This window comes from Hemiscyllium ocellatum, chromosome 14 (genome assembly GCF_020745735.1).
Source record: "Hemiscyllium ocellatum isolate sHemOce1 chromosome 14, sHemOce1.pat.X.cur, whole genome shotgun sequence".
NCBI classification, from domain to species: Eukaryota; Metazoa; Chordata; class Chondrichthyes; order Orectolobiformes; family Hemiscylliidae; genus Hemiscyllium; species Hemiscyllium ocellatum.
The window spans coordinates 27,522,767-27,545,870 of record NC_083414.1 but is presented as its reverse complement, the minus strand read 5'-3'; the positions used below and the strand labels follow the sequence as shown (position 1 = coordinate 27,545,870).

Here is a 23,104-nt window from a genome sequence, read left to right as displayed (position 1 = left end):
AGTCGAGAGTGGGACTTATGCCCAAAGTGTCGATTCTCCTGCTCCTCAAATGCTGCCCGACGTGGTGTAATAAACAGATAGTATGTTTGCATTGGTTGAGGGTGAAATATTTGCCAGAAATCAGGTCAAATTCTTCAAATAATACCATGGTATGTTTTACAACTGCATGCGAGAACGGAATTGACATTGGTTCAACATTTTACCTTAAAAATCCAGGGTGATCCTGGAGTATTGAACATAGAAGAGGGATACAAAACAGCTTCATTTAATTTATCTTTGTCAGATACATTACGGGCATTTAAGTGACTCCTGGATAGACACATGGAAGATAGTACAATAAAGAGTATGTAGGTTAGTCTGATCTTAGAGGAGGCTGAAAGGCCTCTACTGTGTTAGACTGTTCTATGTTCATCACTCGGTATGGCTTTGAGATGTTTCAATTTTAAATTTACAATTGCTCAGGGTCCCATCCTCTAGGCCAAGACACAAGAAAACACACCAGAAAGAAGTATTTGTAGACAACAGTATAACAAGATTTTCTTGTACATTATGCAGAATTAAAGGAATAGATATCCACTTGATGGTATTATAATCTTCCAAACATTAAGGATGTCAAACTTCTTTAAAGAATGTGAAAGATGCATTTAATTAATAATATGTTGTTTCAACATAACATCAGTTGTGGAAAGAGAAAAACATTTCTGCATAAAGTCAAGTATTGATGAGAAAGAAATGCTCTTGAAAGTTGACATGGTTTGCGCTACTGTGTTTTGTGATCATTTGTAAATCTAGTCAATAAATTTGTACATGAAAGGCTTTTCCCAGCTGTTGAACATTTGATTTTTGAATAAATCGTAGAACCTTGATAAATTTCTCAAAATAAAGCATTATTAAAAATACAGTTAATCTTTTGATGATCACTTACATGGGATTAGTTCTTTTTTTAACAATACCAGTGGTATTGATCTGATCTTTGCCATTTCAGGTACTTTCCCTACCCCATCGACGGTTAGTCTGCTATTGCCGATTATTTGAAGTTCCAGATCCCAATAAACCTCAAAAACTTGGCTTACATCAACGAGAAATATTTCTATTTAATGACCTTCTTGTGGTATGTAATCATTTACCTTCACTAAAAAGGTTTAACCAGATGCTGAAAGTTACTTTAAACAGAGATTTGTCAGCATATCACTCCTCCTTATCACACAACTGTTCCTTAGTACAGTTCATTTTAATTTATTTTCATGTTCACATAATTCTGACACCTCGAGGTGGCAAGATGGTCAGTTGTTAGCACTACTGCCTCACAGCACCAGGGATCTGAGTTCAATTCCCAGGCAACTGTCTATGTGGGGTTTGCACATTCTCCCAGTGTCTGTGTGGGTTTCCTCCAACAGGCCAAAGATGTTCAAGTTAGGTGGACTGGCAATGCTGTCAAAGGGATACTCATCAGATGATTGGTGTAGACTCGATGGGTCAAATCACCTGCTTCCGTACTGTAGGGATTCTATGATTCTCATTCTGGCAAACCTGTATTGTCTGACATGGACATTCCTCTGCTGTTGTAGTAATTTAATGCTGTTTAAATATTAGGATGAAGAAATTATCTTCAGCAATGAGTGAAACTTTCTCAGCTACATCCTGTTTTGCGTTTAAAACCTGTTAATTGAACATCAAGGATTAGTAAATAGTTTTTCCAATCTATTGTCAACAAATAACTGAACATATTTATGCACATTGAAACTTACAGTAGACATTTGAAATATATAACAAATTTGTCATCAATGGCCCATTGCTAATTTTTAAGGTCTTTGCAATGGAGCCTCATACACAAATTGCTTTCCCGTTTGCTTGCTGTGCCATCGGGTTAACAGTCTATGATTAATGTCTAAAGATATTCAAATCTTTCCGAATATTAATATTCCTGAGACTTTGAGCTTATTAAAACATTGTTTTTCCATTCTTCCTACAAAGTGGACAGTTTTACAGTTCTCACATTATTCTTGCTAATTCAATTAATTCACCTATATCCATCAGCAGATGCTTTGTGGCATCATCTCAGCTTACTTCCTCATTGAGATTTGTATCTTCAGTAAAAATCTGTCAGTGATGTAGCTAAGCGGATAACTAGCAAAGACCAAACATTGATCCATGTGAAAGCTGAAACCTGCCAATTCAAAAATGACTTGTTTCTTCTCACCGTCTATTCACAATTCCTCATTTTCATTGTACACTTTGATTAATGATATACTGTACCCAACTCAAATCTCAGACTGAAATAATTGGTTTTGTTTAAATTTTGAGATCCTAACTTCAGATTTAACTATATCATCATCAAACCTGAAATAAAATTCAAATTACCATGTTCACTCTTCACCCAAGGATTCTGTACCAAAATGTTACCAATTAGCCCTGTTACATAAATATCAAATACTAAAAGTAAAGTGAGAGGATTCTTGGAACATGTTTATCTGCTATTGAAATGTACTTACAAGTAAAAGGAGCATGAGAATGTTTTAGTGTTAAATGTTCCTTAGATAACAGTGAGAAATGCCTTTTTTTTCCCCCCCTTTCAATACCATTGATTTTACACAATTCCAGTTAATCAAAGCAATGGTTTTAAAGAGACATGTTTTCACACTCAGGCAAAATGTAAATTATCTGCTTTGCTTGAGATTTGTTTCTGGTTAGTAGTTATTTATTAAAATAATTTTGCAATTTAGGCTTTTGCAAAGTTAATTGCAGGTGGCAATTAACTAATTGCTCTGTTAAATAACAGTAATTAAATCTGTCCCAATAGTAATGTCACATCTAATGCATTTTTAGTTGAGTGTTTTAAAAAGCAGTATAATAACTGGATATCCACAACAGGTTGTATACAGTTGTAAAGGTCAACCAATGTGTGCTATGTTATTTCATCCATTTAAAAAGAAAATTTGAATACTTGCTGTCAAATTATTGGAATTAGATTTTTAACCATTTCACATTCTGTAAATTCCTTAATTTCAAATCCCCATTGCATGTTATAGTTACCACTATTCTGACTTTATTTTTTAAACTAAATAAAGTTTAATTATTTTGATTATTTTAACTAATTTGTGTCAGTTATGCTGAGAAACTCCTATGGGCCAGTTTTGTATCCATATCATTTCCATATTACTTGAACACTTCTGATCAAAAATCATTGACTAAGACACATTTAAGTTGATCATAATTCTTTACAACACCCGTTATTTGGTATCAATTGATTTTGCATTTTTTGAGACAATGAAAACAAAGTTCCATGAAGAGAAACACGGAAGAGCCATTTCCTCTAGATGTTTAATTTTTTTCAAAACTTTCTTTCACGAAGTGGCATATAATGCTATGAAAATAAATCATTCCATCTTTCACACATCATTTCTGATGATTGTATTTTTTTTATTCTAAAAATATCCTCAATCATCATACCTGTTTCATAAGTAAGAACATCTAAGATCTATAAAATAAGACATTAAAATGTGAAATAGAATTTAAACAAGGAAATTAGATTAGGAATATCAGAACCAGGAGTACATCATTTAGCCCTCTAGACTGGTCTATTCAATGAAAGCATGGCTAATCTGCGTTCATTCCCTGTACATCCGTAATTTAAATGGCTTTCCAGTTAAGGAAGTACACTTCAGCCTTTACGAACTCAATTCAATACTTTGTGTGCTTGAAAGATTTGCTATGATATACTTGCATATTAACAATAAAAATCATTTTCAGTACAAGCAGTGAATATCATTATTCTCCAGGTGGGATGCTTATGACAATTTAACTGGTTACTGAATGCCATTTTTAATCAAAATATTAGATGAGATATTAGGATGTTTTGCCAACTTTCGAAGATTAGATTTGCTCTGATTTTTATCTAATATAGTAGAGCATGTACACTCAGTGCCTGATTAAATTATTGCATGCAGTGTTCCACTTCTCAGTACCTTTTCACCTCATTGAGTAATCAACAGAATGTATAAATCCCGTTCAGAATAATCAGCTTCTAAATAAACCTTGGAGATCAAACAGAAGAAAAGAATGTAAATTTCTGGAACACATTTTAATTTCTTCAGAACACTCCAATCTGCTTCACAACAATGAATTTTATCGGCACTGTAGTCAATAGTATGTATGCAAATACTGCAGTAAGTTTGCAGAGACGGCAAGGTAATCTGTCTCTGGTGTTTGTCAAGACAGGAATTTAAGCCAACATTCCTTCAGCGCCCTTTTTCCTGGAGTATTTCTTGTATTGACCAAATCATAGGAACAGGTATCCAAAAGATGGCTGCACAATTCTATATTGAATTAGACATTGTGCTGTTAGTTCTGAAATAAGGTTAAACCCACAGGTTTTTACTCTGGGGTGAGATCTCTGCCAGTTAAGATAGATGAAGAATGTGTTCATGTGGAACAAAACTTCTTTTTCAATGACTTTTTTTTTATTTCTCCATTATAGGACACAAACTTTCCCTACACTTACCAGGCCTCTTATAGATCCTCTAAACATTTAAAATTGGGCATTTTAAGTGCATTATGTTAAAAGGGGAAATTGTCATTCATTCAGAGCTTTTACTGCCATAGCACTGCTTGTGACTTTTCAATGCTAATAGTACTTTATATTCACAGTAGATTTAGATGAAACCTGCCAGTTGGGGTCTTGTGCATGCACAGCATTACATAGTGCATGGTGATATAAGTAGCAGGGCTCTTAAAGAGTCTTGGAATTGTTTGTACATTCTTCATTGTTGTCTTTCCTTTAACTTTTCAGAGGCTCAATATAAGTTTACCCTGTCTCTTTTTGGACTTGATTGTCTTTGCATTCTGCTTGTTTTTACTTTGTAGACTTTAACTTCTTATATTGACATTTTGCATCTTATTTGGATTCATAACCTCTTTAGGGTACATCTTCATTCTTAAAAATGAGTGCACTTTGTAGCTGAGCATCTTACTTTTTCTTTGATTTATCAATTTTTATTTTCAGAAGATGTTTTCAAGAATTTTTAAAAATTGTTATCACAAAGTCTATTTCAGAGTCTCAATCTGAAAATGCAATTGTTTGCTAACATTTATTATCAAGATTATGGTTTGCAGTTACAATGTTTGAGGTTTATCTGTTAGGATTCAAATCTTAGAACCAATTTAGCATTGTAGGAAATACAATTTGCAGTACATTTGGTGATACAGTTTACAAACTTCATTAATTTCCAAATTTCTGTACATGTCAATTTCAAGACATACATTGATTGATGGAGATTTGTATGACTACTGTCTACTGCTTTGTGTTGTACCATAATTAATTGAATTTTTGACATTGATTTTCTTTGAGATTTGATGAAAATGGGAAGCTTCATCATAAGCACAAGTCTGTGATCGTGCAAGTCCAATCTGTTAATGAACCATGCGGAGTAGCACTGTTAAGGTGCATTCAAACATGAAATGAGGACATTGTTTAAAATTAATGACTAATATCTTTCCAACTAGTTGAGGATTTCTAAAGGTCAACACAGATAAAAGTTTAAAATTATGACACCCTTGCTTTATTGAATGAGTTGAGAATCTGAGACTGCTATTCAATAGCCAACATGCCATTGCCACATTTAAATCATGATGGTCATTTAATTTCAATGTGATCAGATGATAACTTTAAACTTTATTCGTCCAGGTTACAAAGATATTTCAAAAGAAGAAAAATTCAGTGACATACAGCTTCCGGCAGTCATTTTCCTTGTATGGGATACAAGTTCTTCTCTTTGAAAATCAGTGTAAGGATTTAAATAACTTTATCTGCTTATTTCAAATACCTTAAACATTAATAAAGTTTTCTGGAAGATTTTATCTCTTTGCCCATGATGACTTATTTATGGCAATAAATACAGTTTTTAACATGCGACGTATTCCTTTGTGTATCTTAGATTATCCAAATGGGATCCGACTTACTTCAGCTATTTCAGGTGCTGACATCAAAGTCCTGATTAATTTCAATGCCCCCAACCCTCAAGATCGCAAAAAATTCACTGATGATCTACGTGAGTCTATTGCTGAAGTTCAAGAGATGGAAAAATACAGAATAGAATGTAAGTACAAATTCAGAGTCAACTTTTGCTTTACTTGGAAGTGTGAGCTACAATAGATTTGAATTAATTAATTTCAAGTTTCAAATTGTGACTTTGTCTTGACTTTTGAATTCATCATTTTGCTAAAAATAACATACTTTAATATTGAAAGGTCTACTGAAATAAAGTTTGCAAAACTAAAACAATCATTTTCATTGGCATCACTTGTATTAATCTGGCACAATTATCCATTCTGATCATGCACTATAAGGAAATATAATCCAACATTTTACCTTCAGCTGAACTAGAAAAGCAGAAAGGAATTGTACGACCAAGTATCTCTCAAAGTTCAGGCCTGAAAAAGGAACCTGGTATTGGCACAATAAGCAGGACCAGTCTGGATGACAGTTATACCACTGGGGAAGGGTTAAAGAGGACCGCACTAAGTAGTTCCCTCAGAGACCTCTCAGAAGCAGGTAAGAAGCTACATGTTAATTGTGATCTTATGTGTTGTAAATATACCTATGCTGTTGCTTGTTCGGGTGAAATCAAAGACTGGTCTGCAGTCTAATGAATGTTCAAGGTCAAAACCATCACTGAATAAACTTTTCAATTTTGTAGCAAGTCACATACAGAATATCTATTTGCAATCTGTTCTAGGATTCATTTCAATAACTATCAAGTTATTTCCTAATTTTCAACATTTGAACTTGTGTGTTAACTTTATTAATGTCGAATGTAGGCTTTTTAATCTTCAGCAAATTTGCTGTTCCTCCAGTTTTGTGACACCAAAGAATATTATTGTATTTCGTGAAATAAATGGGCTTGATCTAATTAATAATCAGTACTTGCATGCTATTAGCTGCTGTTACTTTAAGTGCATATTTATTTGGAAAATTGAACTTTGATTAGAAGAAAACATTTGAATTTCATCGTGTTGGATGATGATCTTAGACGTACATGTTGTCTAATCTTAATCAGATTTTCAGGATATATGTATTTTACATGAAATTATTTCATGATTCTGATTTACAAGTCACTGAAGTGATCAGAAATATAATCTGCAATTTGCCTGTTGTCAGTTTAGTAAGTTGTGGGATCTAGTCAGTTAGGATATGCTCTGCCTGGAATGGATTACATTTTAGGATGGAATGGTCCTGTGTGGAAATTCTGTGTTATGTGCTTGAATCAAGTATATGTTCAACCATTTCCAAGTGTATTTTATTTCTGTTTAATGTGGGATATGGCAATGTGTAATGCAGTCCAAAATCAAGTGAACATCAGGAAACTGCTTAGTTGTTGAGCTTGCTGAGTCATGTTTGGTCTCAAGTCTATTTGTTTCTTCTCTTTTATAGTTGATGTTAATTATGGTTGTTACACGATTATTTCTCATGTGATATATACACTTAAAGGTGTTGATTTATTAAATTCTGAAGTGGCTACTTTTCCCAAATTAGTCCAGGATCTCTAACCCCTTTTTTAAAAATGAAAAAGTCATTTTCTGAAATATTCAAGCACTTTTGATGTTTGTCAAAGCATTAACATAAAATTTCAGCCCTACACATCCTACATTTCAGTAAAACATACTTATTTTAGGCAAGGTCATTGGTTACAAGATGGGATTTGGACCTCTGTTGAAGAGACTGTCATCTTTCACCATTTGACCTCGTTTCTGCAGGTTTCTTAGTCGACATTTATTTTTCCCAGAGTAGAAAAATGAAATCCACTAGAGGTCCAGTTTTTCATAAATCAATGGATGCTGCTTTGAAGAAAGTTAGTGTGAGATTACATTAAGGAAGAGTTTAGTGATGTTTTCATTCTGTTGCCTCTACTTATCCACAAGTGCTGGTAAAGCTCATCATTTATGTAGCTTCCATGGAAATAAAATAGCATTACCCATGTTGCTGATTTTTTTTTTCTTTTTAATGTCTGCAGTATATTTTTATACAATATACACCCTTATTTGTATGAATTCTAAACAAAAAAAATTCTAAAACTATAGCATTAATTGTTGGAACTATTTCATTTAAAAATGCTAAGTTTTCTCAATCAACAATGAGATGTAACAATGATTCATTGTTACTTTTAGGTTCTTTTCAATACTTAGCCTGCAGCCATCCCTGATAATATGCTGTTCAGTTTCCTCCATGTTTGCCTGCTAATTCCCAATTAGATGTGCTCAGCTTGTACTGTATGCAGAGAGACCCTTTAATGTGCATTGGGTGCAAAGATGTGGCCCCTGGGTTAATTCTCAGTTTCTAATCTTTGGTATTGCATGTCCTGGGCAGGCAAGCGTGGGCGCCGCAGCAGTGCAGGATCGCTAGACAGCAATATGGAAGTAAGTAGGAAGTAATTGATCTGTAGCTGGATGTATAATGTATATTTTGAAAATCATTTGTTTTGCATCCTTTTGCTTTCTTCCAACAAGTAACCTGCCTGCCACATAGAATATGCATGTGTGAATTGCTTGCCATGTATACCTAATGCTCGCGCGCATAGTCAGGCTTCTTGTTAAGGCACACCATTGTTGATGGAATAAGCTGAATGTGGTTTTGCTGGCAGCGATGAATCTGAAGCTTTTGAAATCATCAGCATGTGAAATGCTGAATAAACTAATATATGCCATGTTGTGACACTGAAACATGGATTCAGTTTATTATTTTGCTTTATATGAGCTGCACTTAAACTTTCTCTTTTGTTTTGTTGGCTATCAGTTTGCAGAATAACACTTAAGATTCTCAGTCAAGGTTTTGAGTTCTTAAGTTGTTACCTTTTTTTTGTTAAAGCACCATTGTGCTTCAGTTGAAAGTATTTGGAAACGCATAGAAAAACTGGATAGAGTAGATGAACTGATTGTGGATTTCATGAAAACTCATTCATTATCCAAGCATTCACCCACACCTTCCTGCTCCAAGTTCATTTATTGCCCATGCATGCTTAAAATGTAATGGCATTAAAATTAATAGACTTGCTATTTTAACACACAATTATCGGTAATTCTGCATTGAAAATGATTTATATCAAAACCTTTTTTCTTGATGTCTTCACTGATTATTGTCTGTGCAAGTGTCTTTGTTGTGATATGTCTTGTAAATTCTGAAAGGTGGTTTTGGAAATGTTTTTATTTGTAACTGACTTGTGCCACAGTATGGTATGTCCAGTCCTTTGGTCTTGTTTCTACAAAGTTTCTGAAGTGAACAATTAGACTGTGTGCATAAATAGGTTGCCAAAAGAAAAGCAAAGTATTTGGGTTTTTTTTTATTTAAGTGACTGTTTGTTTGTGTTGTGGAAGAGTTGAAAAAGAAACTAACATATTTATCATGATAACTACTGAATTTTGAGACCGTGAGTGACACAGAATTTACTAAAAGAGTCATGCACCAGATATATCCATTTCTAAAAATATATTTCATCCCAGCAAATGTAATAACAACTGTGTGTGACGTCAAAGAACTTTGTGTCTGAATACCCTTTAATCAAGATTCAGAAAACATTGAATTTATATATTTTCTTGGCATGCAGCCAATAACTCCACATCTAACTGTGGACATTCACATTTAGCATCTGGAGATTATTTCATAATAATTCTGCAAATCTCCGTCATGGAAGGAAACAATAATTTTGTCCTGGTGGAAGTGAAAAAGTTGGTCACTTAAGCATGACTCCTGCCTCCATTTGGGACGAGGGACAGTCAACAAACACACTGGAAAATGTAACTAGTCAAATCCCCCTGCTCTCCTGCCTTAATCCGGAAATGTTTGGAGTCAAAGATGGAAGATAACTGCATAACGAAAGTGTACAATTAGCAAGAGATATTTTCAGATCAGTCTGTTAGTTGGAGAAGGGGTGGTGCTGCTGCTCATGGAGATGTAATTGAAAAATAATTCGTGCTAATATGAACATATTCCAGATCTTAAATCTTACAGAATACTGTAGTATGGAAAAATATATTACTGAAAACTGTGGTTGTATCTTCTCTTTGTTGGCCTGTGGACAAAAATTTAATACCTAAAATTTTGCTTTTGTTTAACTTCTAATCTGAATAGCATGGTGGCTGTTTTGTTCTGATAACAAAGATTTGAATTTCTTGTAGATATGATCCTTTTAACATTATGCCTAATTATCTGGTAGTAGTGTGTATCCAGCCAAAACCACAATGCATTCTCTAATTAAATTGTCATAATTTGATTAAATAGAATACTTTTAGTGTCCAGTATCTATCTATCTTCATTTGAAAAGCTCTAACTCAAGCAATATCATGTCCCTCACCATGTTGAAGTTGGACACATACTAAGAAACTAAGTTTTAAACAGAAGTTTTGTAAAGATCATTTGGATAGCTACGTGAATAGGAAAGTTTTGGAGGGATATGGGCCAGGAGCGGATAGTTGGGACTAGTTTAGTTTGGGATTATGTTCAGCATGGACTGGTTGGAACAAAGGGTCAGTTTCTGTACTGAATCTCTGACTCTAAGATTGATGACAATATATTATCACACTCTAGTATGTATCTGTGGCTTTTAAGTGAGTAGTTATTGCACAGACTGCTTTGGTATTGAAGTTTCATGACTCTCAATTATTGAACTTTGATCACTACCAAGATATGAAATGATAATAACTTAATCCTCAATTGGAAAAATAATCATTCAACTTCAAAAATTGTTTCGAAAAGTGGAATGATTCATGATTAACAAATTCCAAGCAGGGTGAACTCTTGTCTCCAGCTGAAAGGCTAAGTTGTTAGATCAAAGCTGTTTTCCAATTTTGGTGAAAAAGATGTAATTTTATTTCATCATTACACTGACCTCATGAAGTTTAGGGTTTCTTATCTGATTAATTTTCAAACCATCCTGACCTATCAATCTTTCGATTACAAGTGGGTAACTTGCAGGTTTTGCACGTAAAGTTCCCTTATTCTGTGGTTGATATCTTGTTAAAGAAAAAAAAATCAACTATCTCCCAACTCTTGTGAAACACATAAATGTAGTCCAAGCAAAATGTGGGCTAGCAATGAATCTTACTTCCTAACTTCTGATTGTAAAGAAGTGGATAAATAACTGTATTTGCAAAATCATAGTTACAGCTGCAGATTTGAAGAATGAAACATGAAAGAAAATTATGAAACTCAGGATGCCAACTAAACATTCTTGTTTTATTCACAAGACTCTATCAATATCATGGATGAAAATATTTTCTTCAATCATAGTCAGGAATTTATGTTCACTCAATGCAATTTTCATAGGAACTGACTCTAGATTACCCAGGCTTGTATGTTATTTGCAGATACATTGTAACTTTGAGGTGAATATAAACTAGCACCCACTTCAGATGCCGAGTTTTAATGGATTCTGCAAATTATGTTAAAAATACCCAAATTGAAAATGAAGATTTAAGCTGGAAAAGTACAAAACCTGTGCCCGTAAAGAATTATGGTGAGGGATTATACATCTTTTGGATTCATCTATTAAATGCATTAATTAAAGAACATAATACATATTGGATGTTTACACTCCTGAGAGATTTTTCATTTATTCAAAAACCCATCTCATTATAAACTTTAAATTGTGAAAAAAAGTCTCATGATACAGTGCAGAAATGTTCTTTCATAGTTCATTGAAGTAGGGATCAAATTACTATAATGATTGTTATTTGATCCATAAAAACATACAGCAACATTTTCTCTTAATATTAGTTTAAATTAATTTTCACAAGCTTAATTCAATAAATAACATGTTATTCTTTCTCGTCCTAGGGGTCAGTCATTAACAGCCCTCATGCACGTCGAAGAGCCACCACATCTACACGAGGAGAGTGTCCAATCCGTCCTCACCAGACGTTGTCAAATTCATCATCACTGCTTGGTTCTTTGTTTGGTAGTAAAAGAGGGAAATCCTCTTCCCAGGCTTATTCTGCACCAGGGTCATCTCAGCAACTTCAATATCCACCACATCAGCAACATTCCTCTGTTGTGCATCACCCAGGCCAGACAGAAGTACAGACGCAGCAGTTGCATTCAATTCACTCCCAGTTCTGTCATATGCAACAGACCCAGCCCCTTCCACCTCCTTATCATCATCATCACCACTACCACCCACCTCAACATGCTCAGCTCCCTCATCAGCATCACCAACACATACAGCATTCCCAACACACATCACATTCCCAACATGCTCCCTATGTGCAACAACACCCGCATGCAGCTCATGCTTCTGTGCCCACTCCCCATCCCCAGCATCCTACTCACTCACAGCACCCTCAACATCTCCATGGCCAACAACCCCCTTCTGCTACCAGTGGCAAGACCAAACACACAAGTGGCATCAGCACAATAGTCTAGGTGGAAAGGTAGAACTTAGAACATTGAACACTTATCATATTACAAAGAAGCTGCACTAACTCTTATGAAAACACTTAAATGCAGCAAAAGGTAAATCTGACTTCTTAATTTTAATCGGTCGAATTACTACTGTGTGCTTTATATAGCAACCCATCAGTAACATAATTTACATTCCCAATGTAATGTTAGAAAGTACTGTAATTGGCTTCATCCCTCCAGGTGTTCAGGGGAACATTTTCCTTGATTTCTTTTTTGCCTTGCTTGAGGCAAGCTGGGAGCCTACTGTGCTGCTTGCCATTCAGTGCTTTTGCTCTTGGACTTCGAGCAGATGTTACAGCTTTTTTTTCTTTCCCTTGGAGTATTGCCTGATGGCTTTTCTGTTAGTTCAGATATAGGAGTCTGTAAGAAAGGAATATGATGTGGATTCTAATCTAACTTGCTTCATCACACTGGTTTTTAACAATTGCTGAAACCCTTTTGTGGATAGAAGGTTGTTATGGTTTGTTTGAATTCTGTTTTTGATCATTTAAAAAATAATGAATTGCGTATGAGAAGTATTGCTTAGCACCCTGAAGCTGCAAAACATGCCTCAAGTTTAAAGGAAAAATGTAGGTTCAGTTATATTTTAGCACTGAAACATAAAAATGAAGTTGTGGAATTCTGACCATTTTAAACTATTCCAGTATTTATTCAACTTAAGCCCCCCGTAACAACAAACACATCAATTGTAATCTTTAAGTGTGCCAACTATATCATCACATGCTATTTTAATCAAGATCTGCTTTGTATATAACATGCATATTTTAATAGAAAAATGAACACCTATTTGACTTATCAGTATTGAAATTAGTATAGTAAGCTAACTGTGAAATTTGGTGCAGTTTGCTATTGAAATGGTATTTAATCATCTGTTTTGGCATCCTTTATTACAATAATAATTGCTTATCAGGTGGGAAAAATGAAGGGATAACATTTGGAATAGATCCAGATTTACTTCATCCATTTACAAATGAGAGTTCAGTATAAACAGAATTCCATTTTCATTTGCGCACACATGAATATTAATAAGCCCACTTCAAGTAATTAGCAGGATAAAGCATTTAAATTTTGAAGGATAAAATTCCTTTCTTTTTTGAGATGATTTTCAGGAGATAAATATATATTTTTGCTTCAAAGTACATTGCACTCAGCAGGCTGAGTACATCTCTCTCTCACATCACTATCATTCTTGTTTTATGAAATTTAAAATATGGTCCCTATATTTCAAAAGAGGATTGGTGGTACCAAATAAAATCTAATTATTGCAGCAGACACTGTTGAAGTGAACAGCTTGCAAAATAATATATTCAGTGACAACTTGAGGGGTCTGCTAAAACTGAAGGAACACTTCTGGCTTGGACCATTCTGACATAGAAGATGAGCTCAGACTAATATTTTTTATTCTGACAACAACAAATTCACCAAACATGAATACCAGCAAACTTATGAACTGAGCACTTTGTTAGCTGCCATAGTGAGCAAATACAGCAGATAGAGTTTAGCCTTTTTTAAGTTGAGTTTCTTTAATGTGCAATATTTTCTTATAATTATGTACTGAAGTGAGAATAAATGTCAGGTTTATTAATTTAATCATTCTTGAACATCATAGATCGTGAAGTCTTATCTCTTGGAATCAGACTGATTCCTGGGATTCTGTTCCTTGCAGTATAAAGAACAAAGCGCTTTTGATGAAGCAGGCTATCTTGCATGACATTTAATGTTAATATGATGAGGCTACACTCTACATACTGTATATTTGCAAAGTTTCAGTGTTGACATTAAATATAGTTGAAGTAGGTTGATCTCATATTAAAATACTTAGACTGTTTCTTCATACCTCTTTATAAGTATAGTCCAATTGTAATCCCAAACCTGTTCCAAAAAAGATCTGGTTGCCATTTGAGATGATAGTGGTGGTGGGAAGGATTAGTTTCAAGGTCCAGGACCTATATAAACTGCACAATAGCTCCTTCAGGAAGACTTTTGTCTGTTACATATACTGTGCATAAATTGTTTGAAATGACCACAAATTTTCATTGTAAATAAAAATGTATTAAATTGGGAATAGTGTGGATTCTTTTTATTTCCAATGCTTAAGCACCTGTATAATCAGTTTGTCCAAGTTAATGTTTAGCTCTGCATGGTTTGTGAGTGCTGATGTGTACACAAGTTCAAACACATGGCATTTAGACTTTCATCAAGTTGTTGGATCTTTAGCATATATGTTTGGCTTATGCAAATAATTTCTACCAGATGATGCCAGATTAACAGGAATACACTGTGGCCTGTAATTCACCCACTTTATCTTGCAGACCTGATCTTTTCTGGAATAAATCAAATAATGTGTATTTGTATTTGATTTTTTAAGTTAAGAATGAAATGTATGACATTGTAATTTTTTGGATAAGATCACTTTAATATTAGTGTACAAGTATTGTATTGCTTCTAAAAAAAAGAAAAAAATGCAATCATCTGATGTCAGATTTTTTCCCATCGTGCACTGCATGCTGCAGCAGCTGCTTGTTTCTTGTAACAACAAACTGAATGAAAGTCACCAAATACAAAGTGAAAATCTTAATGTTAGATTACTGTCTCATGTAAAAGCTGTGTTGCTACAATCCAGCATGCATTTAGGTTTGTACTCATTGTACAATATCATTTGGCAAAGCCAATTCTGCCTGCAACAAAAAAAAGAAGCAATTGTGTACATACTTGGAATGGAATGCCATATCTCAAGGGGAGAAATGGGGAGAGGAGTAGGCAATTAAACAAGAGGTGGGGCTAATGAATCGGCAATCCTTTAATTTGTATATAGTGTGTAAATTAGTATTACAAATATACCCAATAATTTGAGTTGCATTCCCTCTGTTTCTAATCTACCATAATGCTTAGGTCTGTTATACATTTGTGGCAGCCCATACCAAATTGTTAGCTTATTGCAAGTGATGAGTACTTGAAAACAGACTGTTAATTTTCAGATGCTTTCAACTATTCATGCATTGTAATTGTTCTCCAAGGCTCATGATCCATTTTGTATGGGAGGAGAGAGGAGTGCTTTCATTTTATTATGCATTATAATTGTAAGTAGTACACAGCCCTATCCATGTCAAACTATGACTGTGATAATGTGGAGAACGCAAAATAAACCATACAAGATTAAACTTGATGTTTTTTTTATTTAATGGTTTTCTTGAAATTTTGAAATATACAATATTTTAAGTTGCTTGATTTCTAACTGTAATATTTACCTAACTGCTTGCAATTCTGGTCTTCCTGCTACAGAAACAATGTTGTGAAACTTGAAAGGGTTCAGAAAAGATGTACAAGGATGTTGCCAGGGTTGGAGGGTTTGAGCTATAGGGAGATGCCGACTAGGCTGGGGCTGTTTTCCCTAGAGTGTCAGAGACTGAGGGCTGACCTCATAGAAGTTTATGTAATCATGAGGGGCATAGATAGGGTAAATAGACAAGGTCTTTTCCCTGGGGTGGGAGTGTCCAGAACTAGAGGGCATGGGTTTAAGGTGAGAGGGGAAAGATATAAAAGGAACCTAAGGGGCAACCTTTTCATGCAGAGTTTGATGCGTGTATGGAATGAGCTGCAAGAGGAAGTGGTGGAGCCTGGTACAATTACATTTAAAATGAATTTGAAAGGGTACATGAAAAGGAAGAGTTTAGAATGATATGAGTCAAATGCTGGCAAATGGGACGAGATTTATTTAGGATATCTGGTCAGCTCGGATGAGTTAGACAAAAGGGTCTGTTTCTGTGCTATATATTCTATGACTATCTAAAACATACATAATTTTTGTACAGTTTGGAATTGCTACAAAGCTGTATACTTGACTATCTTGCTATCGGGTTATTTTAATTATTCTAATATGTACAGCCCTTTGAGTCAAGGGCAAAAATTTTGCTAAGTAGTGAAGACTCAGAAGACCATTTAAAAATGTCAATTGAGACATTTACACACAAGTCCAACTCCCATTTCCAATTGTTCCAGTTTTTGGTGTAGGGGAATGGGCAGAGATTTATTCATATAGGAAGGAAACCTCAACTTGAGGCTGTTTGAAGTTACTGTTGAGTTCAAACAGATCTCTTTTTTTCCCGATCCACAATGTGGGAATCATGAATTAATAAAGTAAATATCAGTGCTCTTGATTTGCAGATAAGGACTGCTTATTCTGAAGTTTATGAAACTTTTTAGCTCTGTTAACTATAAATAAAAACAGGCTTACGGAATCTGTGTGAGTTTAAAAATAACTTGGGCTGCTTTGATTAGCAGCTCATCTGGTGTAAGTTATAAAGCCACATTAGCATCAGTTCTGAATAAGAATACCTACAGTGTGGGAGCACATTTGACCCAAATCCGCACCAACCCTCCAAAGAGCATCCCACCCAGACCTTCGCACTCCCCCTTGACCCCAAACACTTAACCCTGCATTTCCCATGGCTAATCCACCTAGCCTGCTCATCCCTAGACATTGTGGGCAATTTAGCATGGCCAATCCAGCATAACCACTCCTCCTAACATAACCACATCTTTGGACTGTGGGAGGAAACTAGAGCACCCAGAGGAAACCTGCACAGACACAGGGAGAATTTGTCAACTCCTCACAGACAGTCACCCGAGGCTGGAATCAAACCCGGAGCCAATCAGTGCTAACCATAACCCATCGTGCCGTCATACTGGTCTGGAAAAGTTGACTGTGCTTTTCTCTACAGATGCTGCCAGACCTGCTGGGTTTTTCCAATATTCTAAGTGCCTGTTAGCATCTGTCCATCCAGTTTTTAATTTTTTTTTCGATATTAACACAGTCAGTGGTTTGGACCCAAAATTGGTAACAGGAGACACAAAGTAGGCTGAAATACTTCATTCTTATGGCTTTGATCTTGATGTTTAACTGAATTAAATTACAGCTTATTCAAGTTGAGAATAAATCTGTAAATCAATACTCTGCTGTTGTGAATAACACTTGGCCTAAACTGAGTCATATACAACATCACAAGTTCTGTACTGGTGATTTATGTAACATAGTCAGCCTTAAATCTGAGGTTGCGTGAGAGGTGTCAACTGAAGATGTTCATCTGACCACAGCAATTGCTATGGTAACAATGCCCTGAAAGCTGATACATATTTTATTGCACGGAGTGCAAGTATGGTGTATTAAAAATAATCTTCCACTGCCCAATGGAATAACTTTGAAGCAAGACAAAATCATAACTCCACCTCCCAAGTAGATCCATCACACATGATTTGATGACTTGGTTTGATTTATGTGCCAACTGATGGGAAGCCAGGGCCATGGGAACTCCAGTCATTGAGTGTCTCCATTGTCTAACCCTGTCATTCATGTTTCTAAAATATAGACTGGGCCCTGGTATAATTTCTGACCCTTTCTGGCATCTACTCGACTTAAAATGGAAATGCATTGGCAGTGCTGCGGATTTTCATCCTTTTTTCTTCCAGATCACGCATTAAAAGAAAGCAGAATTTGGAGAGTGTGTTTGATGTACTGAACCGCCACCTTTCTACAGATATTTTCTCAGATTTGCACTTGATTACCTAATTTGTTTGGGCTCAAGGGAAATAAATGCAATTGAAATGCCACCGATTATGTTGGAGACATGTAAACCATACTAATCAAATGGTCCACTTGTAGTGCATGCTGTCAATCAAAACTATTTAAAATATGGTAATATTCTGGAAGAAAGGCTTTTAACTTTCTTTCAAAGATTAATCTGAAACTTGGAAAATCGTAATGACGTGTTAATCTTGAAGTAGCAACTGTGGGCTGAGGTGTAAGAATCTCCGCTCCACACATCTATTGAGATCACATTCTTGAATATGATATTGTGTTAATGTAAAGTATGGTTGAGTACTCTGCATGTGTGAAACTACAATGAAAGACAAATAGAATTAACTAAAAAAAAATGAATATGTGAACTTGCTGAAAGAAATCTTAATAATTCATTTAAATAAGAATATGGCAGTAAATTGTATAAATTGTGTTCATTGTATTAAAACTGCTATCTAATTAAATTTGTACAAGTGTCTTATGATTTTAAAATGGAGTCAAAGATTCAAAGCAAAATGTAAGCCACTTGTTATTCTGGCACTTTGTCAGTTGAAAGGCAAAATGTGAAAAGGAACTTCAATTTGCACAGCTTTCTACTGGGAGCAAAATTAGTCTGTTTAACATTTGGTCATCATTTGATATGCAGGTACATGCAGTTACATTACTGAGAATGAAATCAAATCCCAACTTGGCAGTTTCAATATGTGAAATCAGTTTATGAATCTTCTACAGCATTAGTAAAAGCTGTTTGTTTCTCCTTTTTAAAAAAAAAAGTTCATTAGATTCTTTCGAAGGAAGGTCAGCAGTTGTCTGACCTATGATGCCCTCAACATGGTTGCCTCCAGGCTATTCTTGAGTGACCTGGCAAATCACTTTCTCAGAAATGGCCAATAAACATTTCCCTTGAATCCAAAGCGCACATTCTGAAAATAACATTAAAACAAATTCAAATGGATATGTTGTTTGAGGTCTTGGTGAGGAGAAAAAGTATCATGCTTGATTAGCATATAATTGAGAGGACATTGCTCCAATATGACATCAAGTATCTTTTCATGTATTTAATACAACACCACATCTGTTCAGTCATTTTAACTTTCTCCAAAACATTGTGTGGTGCACGTTCTCAGAGGTAGACCTTCTAAACATATTAATTGTGTTAGATTTCTATCTACAATGAATATAATTTAAAACTGAAGAGATTTTGATCATTGGAATCTCTTTTAGGGGGTAGAAGTGACCTGTACAAAAAGGACGGATTGCACCTAAATTGGAAAGGGACTAATATACTGGTGGGGAGATTTGCTTGAGCTGTTCAGGAGGATTTAAATTAGTAAGGTGGGGTGTGGGACACTGGGAGGTAGTGAGGAACGAGATCAATCTGAGACTGGTACAGAAGAGAGTCATACAGTCAGGGCAGGCAGGGACAAGATAGCACTAATAAATTAAACTGCATTGATTTCAATGCAAGGAGCCTACCTGGGAAGGCAGATGAACTCTGGGCATGATTAGGAACATGGGACGGGGATATCATAGCAATTACAGAAACATGGCTCAGGGATGGGCAGGACTGGCAGCATAATGTTCCAGAATACAAATGCGACAAGAAAGATAGAAAGGGATACAAGAAAGGAGGAGGAGTGGTGTTTTTAATAAGGGATAGCATTATAGCTATGCTGAGGGAGGATATTCCTGGAAATACATCCAGGGGAGTTATTTTGGTAGAACTGAGAAATAAGAAAGGGGTGATCACCTTATTGGGATTGTATTATAGACCCCCCTAATAGTCACAGGGAAATTGAGAAACAAACTTGTAAGGAGATCTCAGCTATCTGTAAGAATACTAAGGTGGTTATGGTAGGGGACTTTGGCAGTCCCAGTCTATGTCTGGGAAGTTAAAGTGTTAAGGGTTTGGATGGAGAGAAATTTAATTGTGTCCAAGACAATTTTCTGATTCAGTATGTGGATGTACCTACTAGAAAAGGTGCAAAACTTGACCTACTCTTGGGAAATAGGGCAGGGCAGATGACTGAGGTGTCAATATGGGAGCACTTTGGGGCCAGCAACCATAATTCCATGAGATTTAAAATAGTGATGGAAAAGAATTGACCAGATCTAAAAGTTGAAGTTCGAAATTGGAGAAAGGCTAATTTTGGTGGTATTTGACAAAAACTTTCAAAAGCTGATTGGGGGCAGATGTTCACAGGTAAAGGGACTTTTGGAAAATGGGAAGCCTTCAGGAATGAGATAACGAGAATCCAGAGAAAGTGTAATCCTGTTAGGGAGAAAGAAAAGGTGGTAGGTATAGGGAATGCTGGATGACTAAAGAAATTGAGGGTTTGGTTAAGAAAAAGAAGGAAGCAGATGTAAGGTATAGACAGGATTGATGGAGTGAATCCTTAGAAGAGTATAAAGGCAGTAGGAGTATGAGGTAAATCAGGAGAGCAAAAAGGGGACATGAGATAGCTTTGGCAAATAGAGCTAAGGAGAATCCAAAAGGTTTTTTTATAAATACATTAAGGACAAAAGGGTAATTAGGGGGAGAATAGGGCTCCTCAAGGATCCGCCTTTGTGTAGAGCTGCAGAAAATGGGGGAGATACTAAATGAGTATTTTGCATCAGTATTTACTGTGGAAAAGGATATGGATGATATAGACTGTAGGGAAAGAGATGGTGACACCTTACAAAATGTCCATATTACAGAGGAGGAAACTGTTAAAAGTGTCTTGAAACTGTTAAAAGTGGATAAATCCCCAGAACCTGATCAGGTGTATCCAAGAACTCTGTGGGAACCAGGAGAAGTGATTGTTGGGTCTCTTGCTGAGATATTTGTATCATCGATAGTCACAGGTGAGGTGCCAGAAGACTGGAGGTTGGCTAACATGGTGCCACTGTTTAAGAAATTTGGTAAGGACAAGCCAGGGAATTATAGACCAGTGAGCCTGACGTAAGTGGTGGGCAAGTTGTTGGAGGGAATCCTGAGGGACAGGATGGTCATGCATTTGGAAAGGTAAGGACTGATTAGGGATAGTCAACATGGCTTTGTGCATGGGAAATAATGTCTCACAAACTTGATTGCGTTTTTTGAAGACATAACAAAGAGGATTGATGAGGGCAGAGCGGTCGATGTAATGTATATGGACTTCAGTAAGGTGTTTGACAAGGTTCCCCATGAAAGACTGGTTAGCAAGGTTAGATCTCACCGAATACAGGGAGAACTAGCCGTTTGGATACACCTGGCTCAAAGGTAGAAAACAGGGTGGTGGTGGAGAGTTGCTTTTCAGACTGGAGTCATGTGACCAGTGGAGTACCACAAGGATCGGTGCTGGGTCCACTACTTTTTCTCATTTACCTAAATGATTTGGATGTGAGCATAAGAGGTACAATTAGTAAGTTTGCAGATGACACCAAAATTGGAGGTGTAGTGGACAGCAAAGAAGGTTACCTCCAAATTACAATGGGATCTTGATCAGATGGGCCAATGGGCTGAGAAGTGGCATATGGAGTTTATATCAGATAAATGTGAGGTGCTGCATTTTGGGAAAGCCGTTAACAGGACTTATACACTTAATGGTAAGGTCCTCGAGACATGCTGACCAAAAGGACCTTGGAGTGCAGGTTCATAGCTCCTTGAAAGTGGAGACACAGGTAGATAGGATAGTGAAGAAGGCGGTTAGTATGCTTTCCTTTATTGGTCAGTATTGAGTACAGTAGTTGGGAGGTCGTGTTGTGGCTATACTGGACATTGGTTAGGCCACTGTTGGAATATTGCATGCAATTCTGGTCTTCCTATCGGAAGTATGCTGTGAAACTTGAAAGGGTTAAGAAAAGGTTAACAAGGATGTTGCTAGGGTTGGAGGATTTAAGCTAAAGGGAAAGGCTGCATACGCTGGAGCTGTTTTCCCTGGAGCATCAGAGGCTGAGGGGTCACCTTATATAAGTTCACAAAATCATGAGCATGGATAGGATAAATAGACAAAGTCTTTTCCCTGGGGTCGGGGAGTCCAGAGCTAGAGGGCATAGGTTTAGGGTGAGAGGGGAAAGATATAAGAGACTGAAGGTGCAACGTTTTCTCACAAAGGGTGATACGTGTATGGAATGAGCTGCCAGAGGAAGTGGTGGAGGCTGGTAAAATTGCAACATTTAAAAGGCATTTGGATGGGTATATGAATAGAAAGGGTTTAGAGGGATATAAGTCGGGTGCTGGTATGTGTGCCAAGATTGGGTTGGGATATCTGGCCGGCATGGATGGGTTGGACCGAAGGGTCTGTTTCCATGCTGTACATCTCTACAGCTCTAGCTACTTACTTGTGAAGAACTCACTATGGCCTATGCACTGCAGCTGAGAATCCCCTACACCTGATCTGTCAGAAATTCTGAAAAATAAAGTGTGCATTGTCAAAAGTTGAAACAATTGTATAATGTCATTGCAAACATTGTTATTAAAACTTCCCTTTCTTCAGCTTTCAAATCTTTCAATTCTGCCTGTTAGGTTGATTTGAAGAACACCTCTGTCTTAATTCTCATAATGATTTATCATGCCTGCAATATGTATCTATTAATGGCAACTTCAGACCTGTAGTGCCATTGCTCTCATCAAGTAGGATGGTTTAAAAGCAGAGGTTAAATGTTTTAATAAACATTGAACAGTCTTATACTCTTTACTGTTGAGGAATGGGTGCAGGAGTGGGCCATATGGCATGTCAAACCTGCTCTGTCATTTAATGAGCATGGCTGACCCTTGATCTGAACTCCATTTTCAATATCCTCTGGAGTCCAAAATCTATTGATTTCTGCCTTGAATATGCTCAACAACTAAGCCCCTGGGGTAGAGAATTCCAAAGATTTGCAACTACTTTAAATGAAAGAAATTCTCATCTCAGTCCAAAAGAGTAATTTAATCATCCTGATATAACGTTCCCTCTTTTTCACAGATTTACCCTGTCAAGCCACCTTAGAATTTTACACTCTTTAATTGGATCAATTTTGATCCTTCTAAATCTGAAGAGATTTAAGTTCATCTGATTTGATCTTTGCATAGATCAACCGCAACATTCCACATGTTTTGGAGAATTTCTGGTGAT

At 36.1% G+C, this 23,104-nt stretch overlaps 1 protein-coding gene across 4 annotated transcripts in view; it reads left to right on the top strand.

Moving 5' to 3' along the window:
- iqsec1b (IQ motif and Sec7 domain ArfGEF 1b) overlaps positions 1–15,614 on the top strand; it is a 487,182-nt gene extending 471,568 nt beyond the window's left edge. For 3 of the 4 annotated variants that reach the window (XM_060835545.1, XM_060835546.1, XM_060835547.1), the window contains 6 exons: positions 986–1,111; positions 5,684–5,783; positions 5,934–6,095; positions 6,374–6,550; positions 8,363–8,412; positions 11,825–15,614. In XM_060835545.1, the coding sequence (XP_060691528.1) occupies positions 986–1,111; positions 5,684–5,783; positions 5,934–6,095; positions 6,374–6,550; positions 8,363–8,412; positions 11,825–12,409 (1,200 nt within the window). In that variant the 3' untranslated portion in view covers positions 12,410–15,614. The remainder of the gene's footprint in view (positions 1–985; positions 1,112–5,683; positions 5,784–5,933; positions 6,096–6,373; positions 6,551–8,362; positions 8,413–11,824) is intronic. The other variant, XM_060835548.1, reaches the window with a different exon arrangement.
- Positions 15,615–23,104: the final 7,490 nt, after the last annotated feature.